This window comes from Bombyx mandarina, chromosome 26 (genome assembly GCF_030267445.1).
Source record: "Bombyx mandarina strain Sakado chromosome 26, ASM3026744v2".
Lineage (NCBI taxonomy): Eukaryota > Metazoa > Arthropoda > Insecta > Lepidoptera > Bombycidae > Bombyx > Bombyx mandarina.
In genome coordinates, this window is record NC_143232.1 from 7517575 (window position 1) to 7540374 (window position 22800).

At 38.6% G+C, this 22800-nt stretch overlaps 1 protein-coding gene across 1 annotated transcript; it reads right to left on the minus strand.

Moving 5' to 3' along the window:
- Positions 1-600: 600 nt before the first annotated feature.
- Positions 601-22154, minus strand: LOC114241540 (facilitated trehalose transporter Tret1). Its single transcript, XM_089738799.1, has 10 exons — positions 22040-22154; positions 17299-17454; positions 14392-14594; positions 13437-13623; positions 12876-12997; positions 8916-9092; positions 8222-8314; positions 7699-7925; positions 6625-6777; positions 601-2521 (listed from the first exon to the last, which is right to left on the minus strand). Exons 1-10 carry the CDS (start codon positions 22152-22154, stop codon positions 2491-2493), a joined length of 1464 nt encoding a protein of 487 aa, XP_089594925.1. The 3' UTR covers positions 601-2490.
- Between the last annotated feature and the right edge of the window lie 646 nt (positions 22155-22800).

A 22800-nucleotide genomic window follows, 5' to 3' on the forward strand; every position in this document is an offset into this window, starting at 1 on the left:
CGATCCGGTATCGGAGTCTGAACCGGAGTTGGCGATTGACGACGCGACGGACGAGATCGGTGTAAACGTCGCGGGTGCGTTAGGCGCCTCGCTGGCGCTAGGCGCTTCATGAGTCGCTACGTGAATACGTGCGCTCGAAATGGATTTGGGGGCGGGGCATGTTTGTGCGGCTCTGAACGACGCGGCGAGGGACGCGGGCGGGGGGGAACTTGCGCGGGCGGCCCTGTAGGCCGCGAATTCGGCCGTGAGGTTAGATAGGGCCGGGTACTTCTCGGCAAGTAACCCGAGAAACCCTAATAACTCTTCTTCCATGGTTTCTTTTGCCCGGGGGGGGCGTCCCCGGGACTTAAGGCACACTCGCCGAAAGGCGAGTCCCCTGAGTAGGAGTTCACCCCCTGCGCTTTACCAGCTACAAGGGGGGGAGTGCCTATGCCGTGAGAACGGCAGTCAGCTGGGATTGGGGTGGAGAGTTGGGCAGGTGGGGCCCCACTGGGTTGTGAGTGCCACAACAAGCGGTGATCTCAGTGGGGGTTCAGTCTCAAGAGGTCGTACCACCAATAAAAAACAGGGTAGGGTAATAATGTCGAATAAAACAAGGTATTTGTAAAACAATATTTATTTTTTAAACAATAAACGTAATATACACAAATAAACGTGCAAAAACACTTTTAGTTACAATTAGCCTCGCCAAAAATACCAATCACATAATTTCATTCGTAAATTGCACTCTTCTCTGTTCTTATAACTTTGAGCTCAGACCTAAGAGAATGTACTGCCTTGGAGCTAATGTGTATTAAATTCTCTTTGGTCATTTATATCTACAAATCAAACTAAAACACAACCTATTTAAATCTACTAGTGGTCCCACAGTAGTCGAAATTCGACTATAATTAATTGGAATTGTAAGTTTGTACACTATTATGATTGTGTTTTATACTTTTATAATCACAAATTTCGCCAAGACTACACTATAAAAAAATATTAATAAAGATAAACAATGTTTAATCTATTCTCAATTTGACCACAGACGTCAAGAACAAAAGTTTGACAATAAATAGTATGCATGCGTGTGTGCGTCAAGTACATGGTATGTAGTGTGTGTAATGTTTTCTTTATTGATTTAATGTATCTTTTATGCATTATTTAAAAAAAAAATTAGCATTGTGCACCTCTTCTCTATATTCTCTAAAAGTGTGGAAAATTTCATACTCCTCCGTCCGCGCAATTTTCGTAAAAAGGGATATAAAGTTTTTGCTTCACGTATTAATATAAAGATAACTCAAATAAATAATTCAAAACAGTTTAAAAATAAGTTTTATCTATGTAAACTCTTTGAGCTCCCGCTTTTCTTAAATTGTCTTTTTTTTTTTTAAACAATGGAATGTTTCGACAGTTTTTTTTTTGTTTATAAAATTTTAAAACACATAACTAACATTAGTGTAAATCCTATTAAAAAATCACATCTCACTTATAACTATGGCTTGAGAATAAATAATGGGCACTTTTATAATGCTCTGGCTGCCATTATGTATTCAAACCATTTTTTTAAACGTCAGCCTCTCTGGTGCAGTCTGTATTAATTATTAATGAAGAACTGTCATGAATTATTACCTACTACTCGTAATTGCGCAGTCAAGAGGAACGAATTGAAATCGTGATTTTTCAACTTAAAATTAGAAAACAATATGCACATGTATAGAATTATTATTATTATTATTTTATTGCATATATGGGTGTACGAGCTCACAGCCCACCTGGTGTTAAGTGGTTACCGGAACCCATAGACATCTACAACGTAAATGCCGCCATCCACCTTGAGATATGAGTTCTAAAGCCTCAGTATAGTTACAACGGCTGCCCCGCCCTTCAAACCGAAACGCATTACTGCTTCACGAGAGAAATAGGCAGGGTGGTGGTACCTACCCGTGCGGACTCATAAGAGGTCCTACCACCAGTAAAGTTATAAAGTGATTTACGATTAATGTTTAATGATACATTCAAATGATAATTTTAATTAAACTAAATTACATATAACTTACTTATAATTACTAAAATTAATTAAATATTTCGCTTTGGTTTTGGGTGCTGGCAGCCCCACGTTTTTTTGTCGTGGGTTTTTTCGTTATGATATTTTTCAAGCTAAAGCATCAGTTATTTTTTTTAAAGGATTTTTAGTTTCTTCATAATCAGCGTTATAAATACTATCTTCATTAAGTATTAAAGAAAACTAATCAAAACTAAAAATCTTTGTCAGAACCCGTCAAATAATAGTTTTTATAAGGTTTTCTTCATGAAAGTTTTTAACAAATAAATTTTGGAAGACATTTTTTAATTGCAACTAGATATCAATAAAATTAGAGTGTAATGATAATTATTACACTATATCTGAGTTTTGATTACAAATATTTACTAAATTTTTGATCGAAACTTGGATAGATAGCATTGTCCCTGTGGAGTTTGAGGTAGATTTTAAAATACATATATTTCCGTTTACATTTTCTCCGATTTCGACGGCGGGGTTCTGTGAACAGAAATCATTGTTTTAAATTCTGTAAGCGACGCAACTTAGAGTAGTTAGTCCTAATCGCCTATGGCCAAAGGCAAAACTAGTTAGGTCGATAGTACCTTGGGCCTACCGGTCTACCGGGCTACCGGTGGGCCAAGCCAGAATCAGGCAATCAGTAATTTTTCTTAAGTTGAGATTTTCGTTCGAAAATTTATAAAATGCGTTAATTTGTACGGAAGATAAAAAATTGCGACTTTTACCGTCTAGTTTAAAAACTATTTTTTCAAGATTATAGCTTTTTAAAATATATTTTAAGATATAAAAACTACAACTTTCTATTGGATTTGAAAACCAAGGTGTTCGGTTCGGCTAAATGGCCACTCTTGAGATATGGAGTTTATAGTACTACGGCTTACCTAACAACCCTTCAAACCGAAACGTATAACTGCTTCACGGCAGAAAGAGGCAGAGTGACAGTACCTACCCGTGCGGACTCACGAGAAGTCAATTCTACCAGTAAAGCCTATGTTACCGACGAGGTATTTGAGCACAATACAATTTGTCCGCACTGATAGGTATCACCACCCTGCTCGTTTCTGCCGTGAAGCAGTAATGCGTTTCGGTTTGAAGGGTGGGGCAGCCGTAGTTAAAAGTGAGACCTTAGAACTCATGTTTCAAGGTGGCTGACGGTATTTACGTTGTACCCCCGTTGTATCTCGTTACGTTGTATCTCCCACCTTGAGATATAAGTTCTAAGGTCTCAAGTATAGTTACAACGGCTACCCCGCCCTTCAAACCGAAACGCATTACTGCTTCACGGCAGAAATAGGCGGGGTGGTGGTACCTACCCGTGCGGACTCACAAGAGGTCCTACCACCAGTAAACTACCACCTAAAAACCTACCACCAGTGTCTATGGGCTTCGGTAACGACTAAACATCAGGTGGGCCGCCAGCTCGTCCACCAGTCCAGTAATAAAAAAAGAACTCGCTCGCTATATTTTATTTTACTTTCACCAGATCGTCTTTGATTTGTGACACAAAATATTACGTAACGTCAAATTATTATCTACAACAAAAACATATGTAAGTACATAATTAGATATGTTTCTGAGATGATAATGTTATCAGTTACAAGTAAATGTTTATCGGTAGTTTTGATCCGTATCGCTCACGATCACAATGTTAAATTCATGTTACTTAATGTATTGTTATTATCTTTGACAATGATAATATCGTTTGATAGATGTTTCCTACTGTTTTTGTAGTAGGCACGTACCATCCGGCTATGGGCCACGTACCATCCGGCTATTGCCACGTACCATCCGACTATGGAATGAGCTCTCCTCCACGGTGTTTCCCGAGCGCTATGACACGTCCTTCTTCAAACGAGGCTTGTGGAGAGTATTAAGCGGTAGGCAGCGGCTTGGCTCTGTCCCTGGCATTGCTGAAGTCCATGGGCGACGGTAACCACTCACCATCAGGTGGGCCGTATGCACGTCTGCCTACAAAGGCAATAAATAAAAAAATAAAAATAAAAAAAGGCACTGTAGGTCGTTATTGGGAATTAATTTTCATAGTTTAGAAAGATTTTTCTCAATTTGTTTGTTCGTTTTTGATTTGAAATAAGAAATTGTTATTTTGAATGCGTCATCACCCAGTAATTGTAACAGTCGGCTAGTGTTAGCAATTTTTCTCAGGTTGAGCCCGTGAGCTCACTTACCAGTCCGGGCGTAGCTTGAATAGCTCTTAGGCTACCAGCGAATGGGTATGAAAAAAAAGGAACAGTCGCTGGTAAAGACTGGCAGAACATCGTCAAAGATAGCTCCTGGAAGATAGATCGCTCCTGACCTTTTCATTTTTCATTATTATTATTTTTTTAATTGTATTTTTTGACTTGTTTTTTCGTTTATTGTAAATGTTTTTATTTATTGAAAAAAAAATTGAGAAATAACAAAAAAAAACCCGCTGTGTTTGTTTCGGCGGTTCTTCTCAGGACTGTGACTTTTTTTGGAACCGGTGGTAGAGTTAACATTGTTATTTATATTTTGACATTCAACAAGTGTGTTATACTCACATCTAAGTTGAAATAAATGATTTTGAATTTGAATTTGAATAGAAAGAAGTGGTGTACCTCAGAGGAGGCTTTACCCGAAGGTGTTTCATACAGAAATAATGTTAATAATAATCAATAATAAATTAATATAAGAAATTAATTTTTAATCAATTAATGTATGTTCAAATTATGTTTATTGCATGTTAAATTCTAATTAAGTTGTCAATTAAGCTATATCTCTATTTATTTGTATAAGAAGATATTGTAATTAAGTGTTAATTATTTTTGTATGGAATAAAGAGAGCTTTATTATTATTATTATTATCAGCCTTTAATGAGATATGGATGCAATATTTATTTTATACTAGCTGACCCGGCAGACTTCGTAGTGCCTCAATCGATTAATAAACGACCTAAACTTTTGTAGAAAATAAACTTAAAACAAAAAAAAGACGGGGGACACATCAAAGGAAAAACAAAATTGGTCTTTTTATTTAATTCTGAGCATTTTCATATTTATCTACCTTTTAAACCTTCTCTGGACTTCCACAAATAATTCAAGACCAAAATTAGCCAAATCGGTCCAGCCGTTCTCGAGTTTTAACGAGACTAACGAACAGCAATTCATTTTTATATAACTAGTCAGGTGATAAGTATTGTCACACAGTAAAAACTTTTCTTTTAGAATGCTGGCCACAAAAAAGTTTATTGAATTCGAATTTCGAATTGTTCATGAAAATAAAAATGTTATACTTTTAGAATTTTACTCGTTTTTAAATATGGAGTGGACGCCTAAAGAAGACCGTGTTGCAGTTATTGCGTTGCATCGTTGCGGTTACGCGCCAATTAAAATTTTTAACATGCTGAAAAAAATTAATATAACCAAAAGATTCGTTTATCGTACCATCAAACGATATAATGAAGACTCTAGTGTAGATGACAGGTCAAGAAGTGGTCGCCCTCGGTCTGTTAGGACTCCAGCAGTGATAAAAGCTGTGAAGGCGCGAATTCAAAGAAATCCCAAACGTAAGCAGAAACTGTTGGCCCTTCAGATGGGGTTAAGCAGAACCACGGTGAAAAGGGTGTTAAATGAAGACTTAGGGCTTCGGACATATCGAAGAAAAACAGGACATCGTTTGAATGCTCGTCTAATGGACCTGAGACTGAAGAGATGCCGCGCTTTGTTGAAGCGGTACGCGGGAAAAAAATATCGGGAAATTCCTTTTCGGATGAAAAAATTTTTACCGTAGAAGAGAGCTACAACAAACAAAATGATAAGGTGTACGCACACAGTAGTGAAGAAGCGAGCAACCGTATTCCGCGTGTCCAACGAGGTCATTTTCCATCCTCGCTCATGGTATGGTTGGGAGTTTCTTATTGGGGCTTAACAGAGGTACATTTTTGTGAGAAAGGTGTAAAAACGAATGCAGTTGTGTATCAAAATACAGTCCTGACGAACCTTGTGGAACCTGTTTCTCATACCATGTTCAATAACAGGCACTGGGTATTCCAACAAGATTCGGCGCCAACTCATAGAGTGAAGAGCACACAAGACTGGCTGGCGGCGCGTGAAATCGACTTCATCCGGCACGAAGACTGGCCCTCCTCCAGTCCAGATTTGAATCCGTTAGATTACAAGATATGGCAACACTTGGAGGAAAAAGCGTGCTCAAAGCCTCATCCCAATTTGGAGTCACTCAAGACATCCTTGATTAAGGCAGCCGCCGATATTGACATGGACCTCGTTCGTGCTGCGATAGACGACTGGCCGCGCAGATTGAAGGCCTGTATTCAAAATCACGGAGGTTATTTTGAATAAACTTTAGCGTCATAAGAATCTATGTTTTGTTAAGTTCATTTTGGTATATAAATGGTTACATAATGAATAAACTTGTTTCAATTATTTTACATTAAACATGTGACAGAATTTATGACCTGACTAGGTATATAGATTGTCTTACGGTTGTCCTACGTCACTGCTTCGTGGCAGTAGTAGAGATAGCATCGGTTCCCAGCCAGATAAACTGACAGGCCTCCTAGTGATTAGGTTAACGATCTACTCACTTTCCCGCCAGCATTTCCTGGATCTCCTGGAAGCTCTTGCCCTTCGTCTCCGGCACCACGAAGAATGTGAAGAAGAACGCTATTATACAGCAAACTCCGAAGATGAGGAACGCCACGCCCATACCGACTGCATCAGCTATCGGGTTGAAATATCTGCGCAAAGAAACCATATCACACTGACAATGACACTGAGAATACCAAGTGTAGGTAGGAAGGACATGTCGAAACCTCCACTCCCTGCCTATTTCGGCCGCGAAGCAGTAATGCGTTTCGGTTTGAAGGGTAGAGCAGTTGTAACTATACTGATATCTTAGAACTTATATCTCAATGTGGGTGGCGCATTTACGTTGTAGACGTCTATGGGCTCCAGTAACCACTTAACACCAGGTGGTCTGTGAGCTCGTCCACCCATCTAAGCAATAAAAAAAATAAAAAAAAACAAGAAACAACGTGGAATCGAGCTTCTAACGGAGCCGGAGAAATCATCTCTGATAATACACTGCGATGTCTGATCACGGGCGAGGTGAGGTTGACTCTTTGTATGGTGCAGCGGCGGTCCTACCCTCCCGGCTCGAAACATGAATGCTTCGGAGCAGGAGTAGGCAGGTAGTGGGACTCACAAATACCCCCTGCCATGCGACTGATATTCTTACTCTGGTGTTTCGACACGCGCCCCCCTAACATGAACGTAATATAACGATAAGTATTTATGATTAGGTATCAATTGACTATTATTTTCCGTCGCCCATAGGGCGTTGATCCCATACGTCAGCTGATCCATAATTGTAATACGTATAATGCATTGCCAAAACATTTGTGTAATAATGTTTTTTGGCATCGAGAATTGCCATTTATGACTTCGTTCTCGAGAACGATTCAAATACAACGCTTAGGAATATCTGAATCTAATATTATGTATAGTTAGTAACTATACTTGAGACCTTAGAACTTATTTCTCAAGGTGCATTTACGTTGTGGATGTCTATGGGCTCCAGTAACCACTTAGCACCAGGTGGGCTGTGAGCTCGTCCACCCACCTAAGCAATAAAAAATAAAAAAAAGTTTGAAGCTCACCTAGTGACCAAGAAAGACACCATCCAGCAGAAGGCAGTAGCTATCGGAGAAGCCAACGCCTTCACCTCAATCGGCAAGAGTTCTCCCATGATAGCCCACGGCAGAGGACCTAGACCCACGCAGTACGTCACGATGAACAGCACTAGGGCTAGGATAGGCAAGAACCTCATGTTGTCGACTACTGGGCTGCCATTAGTGTCCAATATGAAGTAGACGCCAAGGAGTCCCTGAGAACAAAAATACCCATGCCAGACTAAGGGACCGTGCTGCGGACCTCGGGCCGAACTGTGTCATTAACCACCCGACCAATCGTTATTAAAACATATACGATTAATTACTGAAATTTAAGAGGAACTATCCCTCTGTTGAAGATCCAAATTATGGCAAATCTGAAATGGAAGATTCGCAGCGGATGACGTTAACGGCTTTCCCTGCAGCAACGAGCCTTATCGCCTCATCACCAGTACCATTAGTCGAGAGCTGTTACGATATATTTGACACAATACAGTCGTCCGATACTTACGAGTCCAACAGTTGTTCCGGTGCAGGAGATAAGGAGCAGCATCCTGCGGCCGAGTCGGTCCACCACCAGGGGTGTGATGGCTGAAGCACCGACCTGTGACATTTCTCGATTTAATCCACTTTAATCCAATTGAATCCACACCACAGATGGACCATCATTCAAAAGACTTCCTAGCCAGGTACACTGAAATCGCCACCGAGAATTATATCGCCAAATGCAAATTTGTATTGCTATCTGCTCATGCGTTTTGATAATGGTGGAAATATAACAGATTTTTTTTGAACCGATTTTTTCCCCTACCTAAACGCTGATAGCCTCGAGAAGATATTCCAGCTTCAGCGCACTGGTGCTACCAAACTGCTAACATCTGCCTTATGAAGGTCAGGGGCTTTACTAAGTTTACTACCTTATGGGAATCGCGACCCATTGAAGACAACCAGCGAGAAACTCAGTAGGTTGTGGGCTTTTACCTATGTTTAAAATATGGATTCGATGATTGTTTGTTTTCCAAATAAATTAATAAATACACTTGACCACTGATGCGGAATGTAATTTCGCGCACGAAAAGCAACGACACTTTTTTTTTTTTGACTCAGATTGTTGGTCGCGCTCAGCCCACCTTGTCTATAGTACAGTATCGTAATCGTATCGTAGCGTAATAAAATAAAATCTAACATCGTAATAGTTTACAGACCTGCACTGCGCCGATAATGATTGTCGCGATGGCGGAGTCCAGACTGGCCCCGGCTGCTTCAAAAATGGTCGCCATGTAGAACAGCACGACGTTGATGCCGGAGAACTGCTGCACGGCCACGAGGATGCACACGATGTAGAAGGCTTTGAAGTTGGCGCCGCGGAACACGTCCGATAACTGGACAATTGTAATCACACTATACTGGTGTCCCGAAGGACTTTCCAGTTTCACCAGGACAGGTGGGCGAGCAAAGGCTCAGCCAGGAGGGGTGGGATTTGCTAACAATTGCCCGAGAGCCTCCGAAGGAGACCTAACAACTCAAGAGCAATTGCTTCGCGAATGAATCTACTACCGGATCGGAATCGCGACCCGTTGAGATGATCCGGCGAGAAACTCAGTGGGCTGATGCATGGGTTAGGTTGCACGGCGAACTCTTTGTCGAGTTCGACGAGTACGGTTACCGGGGTCCCTAAGCCTGCTCCTAGTGTGTTGTAGGTAAACAGGTATGTGTTGTTTTAAGATCTGAAATTGATGTTTCGATTGGAAAATGAGCTTGTGAGACACAAAAAAGAAACTCAACATATACATTTAATTTTAATCGATCGACTTGTAGCTTCAGTATTGGCTTAATTTTCTTTATAGCACTCCTAAACTATGACGTCACTATACCAAATAGTGCCCTTTATCTAACATGGGATTTGAATGACTACCTTTCTGGTAAGCTAAGTAATTTTCATTCGGTTTTCGGTTGACCGAATTTACTACGCTACGCTTTAATTATGTTTATGTATTATCGCATAGCTTTTCATCAGAAACAAGCAGGTATAAATAAGTGCCTAGCCGCGTGGTCTTCCAGAGTGTCATCAGGTGCGCGAGCTTTAATGTGTACCGCATTAACTTTATCTATCTATCTTCTATCTTCTATACCTAGTCAGGTCATAAATTCTGTCACATGTTTAATGTAAAATAATTGAAACAAGTTTATTCATTATGTAACCATTCATATACCAAAATGAACTTACAAAACATAGATTCTTATGACACTAATAGTCTAGTCAACAAGTTCAAAAACGTGTTAAATAGACATAAAGCTCCTAAAAATATGTACGATAGCTCATTGGATGCGGAATGATGTCTACAAAAATGTTTTTTAAGGGCTTATTAGCACATAAAAAATTGCGATTGTTATAAACAAAATAAGATTTTAAAAAAAAGGAATTTGGTTTTTCCTTAATAATTTCTAAAATAATGATATTTAAGGAATTTTGAAAAAAGATCCTGAAAGAGGAGGAAATTTCCAATAAAAAAGTCCCAACTCCCGGAATTCTATCTCTATTATTTATAAAAAAAAAATAACGCTGAAAATAGCGCTCCGCGCGGTCGCTACCACATAGGCGCGCAGTCTAAAAAGCCGGTATATCGCCTAAAATAATTTTTTTATAGTATTAAATAACAATTTAAAAATTTGAATAATTTATGATGTAATCTAAACACTTGAAGGAAAAAAACCTCGGTGAAAAAAAAAGTTTACATCGATTTTTCAAAAATTTACACCATTGTTAATTAACTAACTTTTTTCCAATCTCTGTTTTTATAAATTACGGTATAAAAGTTACAATAATTCATCTATAAATTTTTCCCTTCGTGGAGCTCTTATCATTTAAGTACTTAATAAAGTTAAGCAAAAAAATTTTTTTAATCTTTATTATTTTGATAATTATAATTTTTTTTAATTAACAAAAAATTTAATTTCTAAAAAATGTTATGAAAAAAAATTTTTTCTCGTAATATCTTAATATTGCTGTTTTTGCATCTACCATAGGTTTTAATTAACATTAAAAAAAAAAAATTTACGCTATTTGTTAAGAAATTGTTTATAAATAAATAGACTATTTTGGGATTTAAAAAAAAAAAGAATTACCGTCTTATTGTATAGGTGAAATAAAGATTTAGAAAAAAAAAAAATTCTTAAATAAATGTTTTAATTGTTTAAAATCGTTTTTTTCATATTTCAATTGTTTAAATAATTAGTTAAGAAATTATTTTTTTCTTAAAAATCATCATTGACTCTTTTCAGCGGATTAACAAAGAAATACATTTTTTTATAAATAATTTCATTGTTTATTAACTTAACAATTTGTTATAAAAAATTAATATTAATCGTTATATTTTTTTTCGAAAACTACAAAAAATTATAAAAACAACCATATATATAAAATATAGAAAAAAAAATTGTATTTTTTACAGCATTTTTAGATATTATATGATAATGAAATTACAGCCGTTACATAATTTGTCAAGCTATAAATTGTTATAACTTTTAAACTATAAGAGATACGGTAAAGGACACTCAGGTCATTTTTATAAAGGATTTATTTATCTTTAAAATAAATTCAAAATCGATCCTGTAACTATTGTTTATCAGTTGTTATAAGCATAAATAAATGAAAACTGATCGATAGCAGAATGTAAATGAGGTAAGTATAAATTAAAACTAGTATATTATTTAAACAAAATTATATATTTCTATGATTTATACGTAATTAGAAAGATACTTTATCATAGAATATACTTTATCATAGAATAAATTTATAGAGAATTATTGTAACTTTTATACCGTAATTTATAAAAACAGAGATTGGAAAAAAGTTAGTTAATTAACAATGGTGTAAATTTTTGAAAAATCGATGTAAACTTTTTTTTTCACCGAGGTTTTTTTCCTTCAAGTGTTTAGATTACACCATAAATTATTCAAATTTTTAAATTGTTATTTAATACTATAAAAAAATTATTTTAGGCGATATACCGGCTTTTTAGACTGCGCGCCTATGCGGTAGCGACCGCGCGGAGCGCTATTTTCAGCGTTATTTTTTTTTTATAAATAATAGAGATAGAATTCCGGGAGTTGGGACTTTTTTATTGGAAATTTCCTCCTCTTTCAGGATCTTTTTTCAAAATTCCTTAAATATCATTATTTTAGAAATTATTAAGGAAAAACCAAATTCCTTTTTTTTAAAATCTTATTTTGTTTATAACAATCGCAATTTTTTATGTGCTAATAAGCCCTTAAAAAACATTTTTGTAGACATCATTCCGCATCCAATGAGCTATCGTACATATTTTTAGGAGCTTTATGTCTATTTAACACGTTTTTGAACTTGTTGACTAGACTATAAAGTTTATTCAAAATGACCTCCGTAATTATCACCGTGGTTCTGCTTAACCCCATCTGAAGGGCCAACAGTTTCTGCTTACGTTTGGGATTTCTTTGAATTCGCGCCTTCACAGCTTTTATCACTGCTGGATTCCTAACAGACCGAGGGCGACCACTTCTTGACCTGTCATCTACACTAGAGTCTTCATTGTATCGTTTGATGGTACGATAAACGAATCTTTTGGTTATATTCAAAATTTTCAGTATGTTAAAAATTTGAATTGGCGCGTAATCGCAACGATGCAACGCAATAACTGCAACACGGTCTTCTTTAAGCGTCCACTCCATATTTAAAAATGAGTAAAATTCTAAAAGTATACATTTTTATTTTCATGAACAATTCGAAATTCGAATTCAATAAACTTTTTTGTGGCCAGCATTCTAAAAGAAAAGTTTTTACTGTGTGACAATACTTATGACCTGACTATGTATATATAAAAATGAATTGCTGTTCGCTAGTCTCGCTAAAACTCGAGAACGGCTGGACCGATTTGGCTAATTTTGGTCTCGAATTATTCGTGGAAGTCTAGAGAAGGTTTTAAAGGTAGATAAATATGAAAATGCTCAGAATTGAATAAAAATAGCAATTTTGTTTTTCCTTTGATGTGTCTCCCGTCGGACGGATTCCTTTTATTTGTTTTAAGTTTATTTTATACAAAACTTTAGGTCTTTTCTTTATCGATTGAGGCACTACGAAGTCTGCCGGGTCAGCTAGTAATTATATAGAAAATTGTACAGAATCTTACGTTAGCGGTTTTCTCGTTCGCAGTAGTTACTTCGGCGGCCATCTTGTCTAGCTCAGCCTGCACTCCGGCTCGAGATTTTCCTCTGATGAACTGCAGACTTTTAGCAGCAGAGTCTATGTCATCTGAACAGAAAAAGTGTGCGACCTTTCCTTTATTGCTCGCGCCGAAAAGAAGTATGAATGCGGCCTATCTCAGAAAATGGAGTCATGCACACGCTGCATATCGTAGAATTCCATACTGGGATCCATTATCCATATCTATGGATATTTAGAAGATTTTATGAATATTCAACGGCTGCCCCACCCTTCAAACCGAAACGCATCACTGCTTCACGGCAGAAATAGGCGGGGTGGTGGTACCTACCCGTGCGGACTCACAAGAGGTCCTACCACCAGCAAAGTACCTACTTTGAGTCACGAGGTCTGGATCTTAGTTGTAAGGTATAACCGCTGTCCTTCGGTTTACAAGACGCCCTTCCAAGAGTAAACAAGATTTCGTGTGATCTCGAATCAATCATATTTTGTTTCGTTTTCGATTGGCGTTTTGAGGGGTTAAACTTACCTTTGTTCAAATAATACATCGGGGTTTCGGGCATGAAGAAGAACAGCACGCAGAAGACAGCGACTACAGCTATCCCGACATACTGCAGCGCGAAATAGGAGACGAATGGTCCCACTGCGTACACCAGCAGTAAGCCAAAAACCACGAACAGCTGAAGGAATGACCCCAGGGCGCCCCGCTTATCGTCCTATAAACATCATCATCAGTCTTTACGAGTTTCGAAGACATTGGTTTTTAATACGCTTTTCTTTATTCTTTATTGTACAGACAGTTAATAAAATACAATAATTGCGAAAAGTTATAAAATGGCGAGCTTAACTCAACAACTGAGCTATCTACCAGCTAACCCTTTTTTAAAGAGGGGGAGCTTTACGTAAGTGGGTAGAAGAGTACAATCATTGGGTAGAAGAGTACAATTATTAGTTTCAGATGTATGTATGTTAGTATGTATGTTTGTAACGGAATCTTTAAACATGATTTTGACCCCCTTCAAAACGTCAGATTAACTCGAAATTTGGTATATTTATTAAGGACCGATGACATTTAAAAAAAAATATTAAAAAAATATATTGAAAAAATTGTAATTCAACTAAAAAATGAAAAAGAAATTATAATACTTTAAAAAAACTAACAAAATACGCTTTTACCTATATAGAATATCCAACTAAAAAATAGCAAATAAATTTTAATAGATTTTAATCAAAAATAGTGTAAGAAAAAATGATTTTATTGTAAAAAAAAGCGTGGGGTGCATGATATCAGTAGTTATAAATATTTTATGAACAGATTTATTTTGATAATATCCTGAAAAGCACCCCACGCTTTTTTACAATAAAATATTTTTTTCTTACAATATTTTTAATTCAAATTTATTAAAATAAAAATATTGCTAAGATGGGTCAATCTTTCTTGGTGTATATTTTTTATGTATTTTTATTGCTTAGATTGAACATACCGTGGCGATCTCAGCGCAATACATCGGCGAGACCGTGTAAAGTATCCCGACTGCCAGACCCCAGAAAACTCTGCCAGCGTAAATCATTCCAACATTTTGAACGGCTATCATCAAAATAAAACCGACTATGAGTGGAACCGATGACAGAAGAATACCCCATCGACGACCGACTTTTGATGCCAGGAAACCTCCGATGAACGGACCTGAAAAAGGGATCTATGTTATCTGGTACGTATAGATTCAAAGGACACTGTACCAGGGTCTTTTAGAAGGGAGCTTTTGTTTCTAACGCTATGATAAAGACAGTTTTTTTTTTTTTTTATTGCTTGGATGGTTGGACGAGCTCACAGCCCACCTAGTGTTAAGTGGTTACTGGAGCCCATAGATATCCACAACGTAAATGCGCCACCCACATTGAGGTCCTACCACCAGTAATTACGCAAATTATAATTTTGCGGGCTTAATTTTTATTACACGATGTTATTCCTTCAACGTGGAAGTCAGTCGTGAACATTTGTTAAGTACGTATTTCATTAGAAAAATTGGTAGTAGTTAATGAGTTGGGAAATCCAAGTTTTGACGCTAGGAAACCTTCGATGAACCTGACGTTAAAAAGGAATTTCTGCGAGTTTTCTAGATGCTGCTACAAGCATGCCATCACGGCTTTTCAATGGCTTCAAAACCAGGAGCTCTCAAAAAGGAGCGTCTGTTTTTGCCACTTTAATGTAGCTGGTATTTGAAGACTCAGCAGTTTATGACTTTTTTTATTGCCCTTGTAAACAGAGGACCACACGGACCACCTGATGGTGACTGGTTACCATCGCTCATGGACTTCAACAATATCAGGGGCAAGCCGCTGCCTATCGTTTAATACTCCACCCACAAACCTCGTTTAAAGAATATAGCGTCATACATACGTCAACATGTCATAGTGCGATATAATATAACATGGCCTATATATTGCGCATCCCCCGTGCTGTCATTTGTATAGCAATATACGCCATTGTCGCGGTAGCTACAACACAAATTATTTGACAGATGCATGAATCTCGCTTACGCCATTTTCCATGCCATGCTTGTAGAGAAGTTCCGAATAACATTTGGACCGTCGGTCTATCAAACAATATCACTCGCTCGTGATATTACAGAGCACCACACTGCACCACTTGCAGAGTCCTTCGGGGTGGTAACTTCGACAGAAGTGCCCTATGCTAGACCCTATCGAAGGCTTTCTCGATATCCAGGCTTACAGCGAGAGCCTCGCCCTTGCTCTCCAAGACTTCAGCCCACCTGTGAGTGAGGTATCCAAGAAGATCGCTAGCTGAGCGACCAGTATACAAAAAGATCGCCAGCAGAGAAACCGTACTGTCGGTCACTGATCAGCTGATCCTCAAAATACTTCAGGAGCTCCGTATTTATCATTCGCTCCATTACGCAAAGCAAGGAATTTATCACGACAGGCCTATAGCTCGATGGGTTCGACCGCTCACCCTTCTTGGGGATAGCGTGGACAGTCTTCCATGAAGACGGAATCCTGTAGGTACTTTATGAAAGGCGATAAAAACGCATTAGCGCAGTTGTCAACTCAGGGTATGTTGTCAAAATCACTGTAGGGATGCATTCTGGCCCATTTGACCTATGGACGTCCAGGATCTGGAGATCTCGCCTGACTGCACACTGTGTGAAGCAGATCTCCGGCAAAGAGCTATCACACCGGGGGATGTTCGGTGGTGTGGAACCCCCGTCGTCCATAGTCGAGTTCGAGGCGAAGAGTTTGACCAGAAGGTCACCCTTTTTTTTCGCACTATGGGCCAGACTGTCTTGCATAGTGGTGGGAGACTAGACCGGGAAAAGTTTCCTTCTACAGCTTTGGCGAGCGACCAAGTAGCACGGCTCCCGGAGGGATAGCTCTTTAGTTGCTCGCCAAATCTGGAAACATGCTCCGACTTCGCTTTGGCAATAGCCTTCTAGTAGGACCTGGAAGCGGCGTTATATATAACGTATAATATATGAAGCAGTCAGCGCAAAAGCGTCCTATGCTTATCATAGTTAGTATGGTGATAATAAGGCTGGAATTTACTTGTACATTACTTCGTAGGCAAAAACAACACGCGCAAAAATAATCTTTACAAAGCCATCTGTTTGTCTATGGGTAAGACTAGGGATAGGCCGGTTTTGCATCAAAATTTATTATGTTTTAAATAAATTGCAATATATAAGCGCGAATGTGAAAATTTGTGGGTTAGGCCACTTTTGCACTGACGGTCTCATCTATATATATAGAAATGAATTGCTGTTCGTTAGTCTCGCTAAAACTCGAGAACGGCTGGACCGATTTGGCTAATTTTGGTCTTGAATTATTTGTGGAAGTTCAGAGAAGGTTTACAAGGTAGATAAATATGAAAATGCTCGGAATTAAATAAAAATAACAATTTGGTTTTCCCTTTGATGCATCTGACGGATTTATTTTGTTTCTTTTAAGTTTATTTTATACAAAAGCTTAGGTCTTTTATTTATCGGTTGAGGCACTACGAAGTAATACGAAGTCTGCCGGGTCAACTAGTATGTAAATAAATATTATCTATATTATCTCTCAGGCTTCTTCAAACGAGGCTTGCGGAGAGTATTTAGTGGTAGGCAGCGGCTTGGCTCTGCCCTTGGCATTGCTGATGTCCATGAGCGACGGTGACCACTCACCATCAGGTGGGCCGCATGTTCGTCTGCCCAAAAAGGCAATTAAAAAAAAAGTCTAAATCCTTATATACATCCATTAACGACAGAAAATACATATCTTTATGTATATGGCTTAAGCATCCATCGAGCGGAATCAGCAGCTCGTTGCGAGACCTATAAATGTCGTTTTCTATATCTACTCTCTGTTTCTAATATCCTTAAATGTATCCTCACCGAACATAGCTCCGATGGATATAAGGGATCCGATCCATGATATTTCGTCGTTGGTGACGGGTCGCGACAAGGGCGTGTCGTCAGGATGCAAGAGCTTTAAGTTCACCGGCGAAGTCCACCCCAAAGCGAAACCAGTAGCCGTAATACCGATGTTTGCTGTGAAATTGATTTCTGAATTAGTTCTCTCTGTGGAAGTACTGACAATAATAAGGGAAACGAAAGCCCTGTATTATAAATTAACTGCGCAAAGTCTGAAAGTCGTCGTGGCCTAAAGGATAAGACGTCGAGTCCTGCATGAGTTCCACGGTGAAGGAATAAATAACATCGTGCAATAAAAATCAAACCCGTAAAATTATAATTTGCGTAATTAAGTACTGGTGGTAAGACGTCTTGTGAGTCTGCACGGGTAGGTACCGCCGCCCTGCCTGTTAATGCCGTGATGCAGCAATGCGTTTCGGTTTGAAGGGTGGGGCACCCGTTGTACTGTACTGAGACCTTAGAACTCATACCTTAAGGTGGGAGGTCGCATTTACGTTGTAGATGGGCTCCGCTAACCACTTAACACCAGGTGGGACATGCTTTAACAAAAACCGACTTCAAATAGAAAAAAATAATTCCAAAACAAATTAATATACACTAAAAACAATAATCATCGAAATCGGTTGGCGTAATATTGAGTTATTGAGTTAATCATCTGTTTGTCGCGCACGAAGACTTATATGATTTTCTCATGGATACCATTATCAGAGCTGGACTAAATTGAAATACATACACGGGAAGCGTCAGCTGTCTAATAAAAAAATGTCTAATAATCATCAAAATCGATTCACCCAGTCAAAAGTTATGAGGTTTTATTAAAACAAAATTTTGACAAGCAAGAATTAAAAATTATAATCGTATAATCTATATATATAAAAATGAATTGCTGTTCGTTAGTCTCGCTAAAACTCGAGAACGGCTGGACCGTTTTGGCTAATTTTGGTCTTGAACTGTTTGTGGTAGTCCAGAGAAGGTTTAAAAGGTAAATAAATATGAAAATGCTCGGAATTGTTGTTTGTTTTAAGTTTAGTTTAGTATACAAAAGCTTAGGTCTTTTATTTATCGATTGAGGCACTACGAAGTCTGCCGGGTCAGCTAGTAAAAAATAAATAATAAAAATAATCGTATAATAATAGAAATCCTAATAATAGAAAATGAAAAACTCCACGTTTTATTTGAACGAGCTAATATTTAATCGGCGCGAATCTTCATATTTATATTTCACTGATAAAAAATGATCTTACGGAAACAAAATTTCTTAGATTTATATTGTCATGTAGTTTAAGGTATCAGCGTATCTTGTTTGTTTAAGGTCTTACGCTGAAGATGGATTAAACGGGGTTCGTATACGTGTATTTGACAGCTCTTTCATGCCGTAACTCAGCATGGGTGATGGCATTTGTATTTTTATACGTATAGATTCCGGATACCACACGTCCTTACGCAGGGCCGGATTTATAATTAAAGCCGCTCCTGAGCACCGGAAAAAAATCCGCCCCAATACTGGAACTTTACTTAAACTTACAGTTTATATATTTTCTTCTTCAACTTTACGAGAAACTTTATATATTCCAAATACATAAATAAATATATGTGTTTTTTTTAACAATTATAAATTTGGCACTAAGGCTGACTCATAATTATGCATGAAAAAAATTAAATTCCTTTAATTCCTAATAATAAAAAAATCGATTATTATTTTAAATCTCCAAGGAATTAAATTAATTTAATCTTTTTTTACTACAAATTTCACCAAAAGTGCGAAAATTATAATTCACAAATAATGGATGAATTGACTTTCTTGAATTATCAATTTTGTATAAATTCACCCCTGTCCTTACGGATCTATAAGATCCAATATCCCTTGCATTAGACGCCTTCCGCTGTAACATTAGGAGTAGGGACCCCGGTAACCGTACTCTTCGAACTCGGCAGAGTTCGACGTGCAACCTAACCTAAACATCAGCCTGTTGAGTTTCTCGCCGGATCGTCTCAGCGGGTCGCAATTCCGATCCGGTAGTAGATTCTTTCGCGAAGCAGCTACTCTATTATTATTTTTTATTGCTTAGATGGATGGACGAGCTCACAGCCCACCTGGTGTTAAGTGGTTACTGGAGCCCATAGACATCTACAACGTAAATGCGCCACACACCTTGAGATATAAGTTCTAAGGTCTCAGTATAGTCACAACGGCTGCCCCACCCTTCAAACCGAAACGCATTACTGCTTCACGGCAGAAATAAGCGGGGCGGTGGTACCTACCCGTGCGGACTCACAATAGGTCCTACCACCAGTAATTACGCAAATTATAATTTTGCGGGTGTAATTTTTATTACACGATGTTATTCCTTCACCGTGGAAGTCAATCGTGGACATTTGTTGAGTACGTATTTCATTAGAAAAATTGGTACCCGCCTGCGGGATTCGAACACCGGTGCATCGCTACATACGAATGCACCTCACGTTTTATCCTTTAGGCCACGACGACTTATACGAGATCGATGACCGGTGCTTGGGATACCTAAAAGCCCCGCTAGTGGATCGGGAGAATCCGAAATGACGTGTAATTCAATTTATCATCACTTTTCCACAGCGTAACATCCATCCGTCGCGAGCAATAAAAAAATCGTTTACGAAATATAGCGGACATTTCTATACACACACATAGCACATCCTTTAATACTCTTAATGAAGTAATTGTGATGAATCTCTTCCCGAGACTGACCTTACTCGTTCAAAGTTCGTAAACCTGTGCTGAGAGCCAAATAGTTATTTTCTGTATGCATGATGACTTGACTCGACTCTCATTTACGATTCATTAAAATGAGGATTTACGGACCAATCTATAATTACATATTATAACACGCTTCTATTGGCTTCACTTGCTATCTTGCTTATCTATGTATGTAACGGAATCATTCGATATAATTACCACCTTTTTTTTTCCTTTTTTTTTTTTTTTTCGGGCCTAAGCCGGACCTCCTACGAGGTCCCCGCGCCTAGGGGGCGCGCGGGGTATGTGAGACTCAACGATCTGCAGGTGTTGAGAGCAGACCGCGGGCCCAAGGAATTTTAAGGCCCACCCACTAAACGACTCCCCTGCACTCTTACACCCGACGTCCGATCTCCATCCGGGGTCAAAACCCGGTCAGAGTAGGGGGGTTCCCGCGGTCAACACTACAACCAGAGACGTGGCGCCACCCCGAGGACGCCCGACCGACGGGTCGTCGAGGCTATAGTCGACGACCAACGACGTCGGTCTCCGCGGTACGGCGGCCCTACCAGGCCGCCCGAGCGATACCGCTGGTGAACTGACCTAACCTAACTTAACTTAATGAGAAGATCCGGCGAGAAACTCAGTGGTTTGTCTCAATGAGGATCTATTCCAATTTATATATTCACTATTTGGGGAGATATAGGACAAAGGAGAGATCTTCCACCGAGCGGATGATATTGCTCGGTAGACCGACGGTCCGAATGTTGTTGTTCGGAACTTGTATATGTGCGAGCTTATCTTGAAAATGTCGTAAGAGAGATTCAGGCATCTGTCAAATATCTTGTGTTCTGTGATGGCTACCGCCACAGCGTGTGATATTATTTTTCGGTTTTCACGAATCTTAGCTTAAGTAATACTATTAGAGACATCGAAAATAATGTAATGTTAGCAAGAAAATACGACATTACATTGTAAAGGTTGAGACAATTAGGACTAACTACGTTATTGGAAAACGTGAATTGCTTGTATTTGAGTAATAAGATGTTTAATTTACTTTGTTTTATTGTTTACAAAAGCGACTGTGAACAGAAAGCAATGCATTACAATAAAATTTCTGGGAGTTTTTTTTTTTTTAAATTGCCTACACGGGTCGTCGTACTAACGTAAATGCCGACACCCACGTTGAGACATGCGTTCTAAGTCTCAGTTTCACAGTACGACGGCTGCCCCGTCCTTCGAACCGAAACGCATTACTGCTTCACGGCAGATATGAGTGATAATACCAATTAGTTAAATTTTTAATTAATTAAATTACACTAACGTTAATAGTTTACTATAATTTTTTGTTTATTAACAAAAAGTCAAATCAAAATAATTTAACATAACTAATACTTTACTTAGATGTTTATCTTGGTAAGATATATCAAATAATAATATGAAGACATAATAATAATCGAATCACCGCATCCTAAGAGTCTGCCTTCCGCAAACCACAGATAATGTTACATTTTACTTTTTTTCCCTGCCAATGCTGATGGCCTTTAGAGGCTATTTCAGCTTTTCAAACCGGAAGTGTTGCTAACACTGGTTCTAGCTAGAGCAGTGCTTCGCAGAATCCACCACCGGGTCGGAAACGCGACCCACTGAGAACAGTTGACTTCCACGGTGAAGGAATAACATCGTGTAATAAAAATCAAACCCGCAAAATTATAATTTGCGTAGTTACTGGTGGTGGGACCTCTTGTGAGTCCGCACGGGTGGATACCACCGCCCCGCCTATTTCTGCCGTGAAGCAGTAATGCGTTTCGGTTTGAAGGGTGGGGCAGCCCTTGTAACTATACTGAGACCTTAAAACTTATATCTCAAGGTGTGTGGCGCATTTACGTTGTAGATGTCTATGGGCTCCAGTAACCAGTTAACACCAGGTGGGCTGTGAGCTCGTCCACACACCTAAGCAGTAAAAAATAAAAAAAACAGTTTACTCACCCACGCCGGCTATGATGTACTGTCTCCATAATTGGCCCTGCTCCATGCTGTGCGCTTGCGTCTTAACTGGCGCTTCGATGGAGACCGGCTCGTACACGTAGCTTCTGTCAGCCATACGTCAGGCTACGTCACCAGTTGATCGTAGCAACTACGCGAGATTGTAGCGGAAGCGTAGATCTGTGGACGGAATTAACTTTTATTGGGCTGATTAAGGAAAAGGGTTAAGGTCGCTAGTGCCATGTGCTATTAATAGAATATTCGAGAAATTAAAAATTATTATATCTATTTAAACTCAATGCACAAGTTGCGTATGAAATTGATTTGTTATTGATTATTTACGCTTAATTTCTCGGCCATTTTGTTTCTTTAACAGAATATTGTTCCGTCATTTGCTTTTAGCGGATTTTAGGCACAGGCGGTAGGCTCCGTATACGTTAGCTGATGTATCAAGCTAGGCGACTATACCGGTGTTCTAATTCCGCAAGTTCTTTACACTTGTTCACTAGCATTTCACGTCGTGTGATATAAATCAAGTCCACGTAATTATGAGGCGTGTAAAGTGCATTTTCAGTCTGCGATTAGGTTCCAATCGTTTTTTTCATTTTGTGAAAATGGTGGATCACTCGTATTAAATTCGAGTTCTGATTTTATTTTTTCGCTTTTACGTAATTCGTTGAGACTTGTATCTATGTAGGTTTTATTTATCATAACAAGTATTCTTATTAATACTTTGTGATTAATGGCTTAATAAATATATATAA

Coding starts and splice junctions, on each gene's coding strand:
- LOC114241540 (XM_089738799.1), bottom strand. CDS start 22,154: ATGGCTGACAGAAGCTACGTGTACGAGCCGGTCTCCATCGAAGCGCCA. Junction 14,595..17,298: donor ATCCATCGGAGCTATGTTCG/GTGAGGATACAT, acceptor TCCCTTTTTCAG/GTCCGTTCATCGGAGGTTTC. Junction 7,926..8,221: donor CCGGAACAACTGTTGGACTC/GTAAGTATCGGA, acceptor TTTTGTTCTCAG/GGACTCCTTGGCGTCTACTT.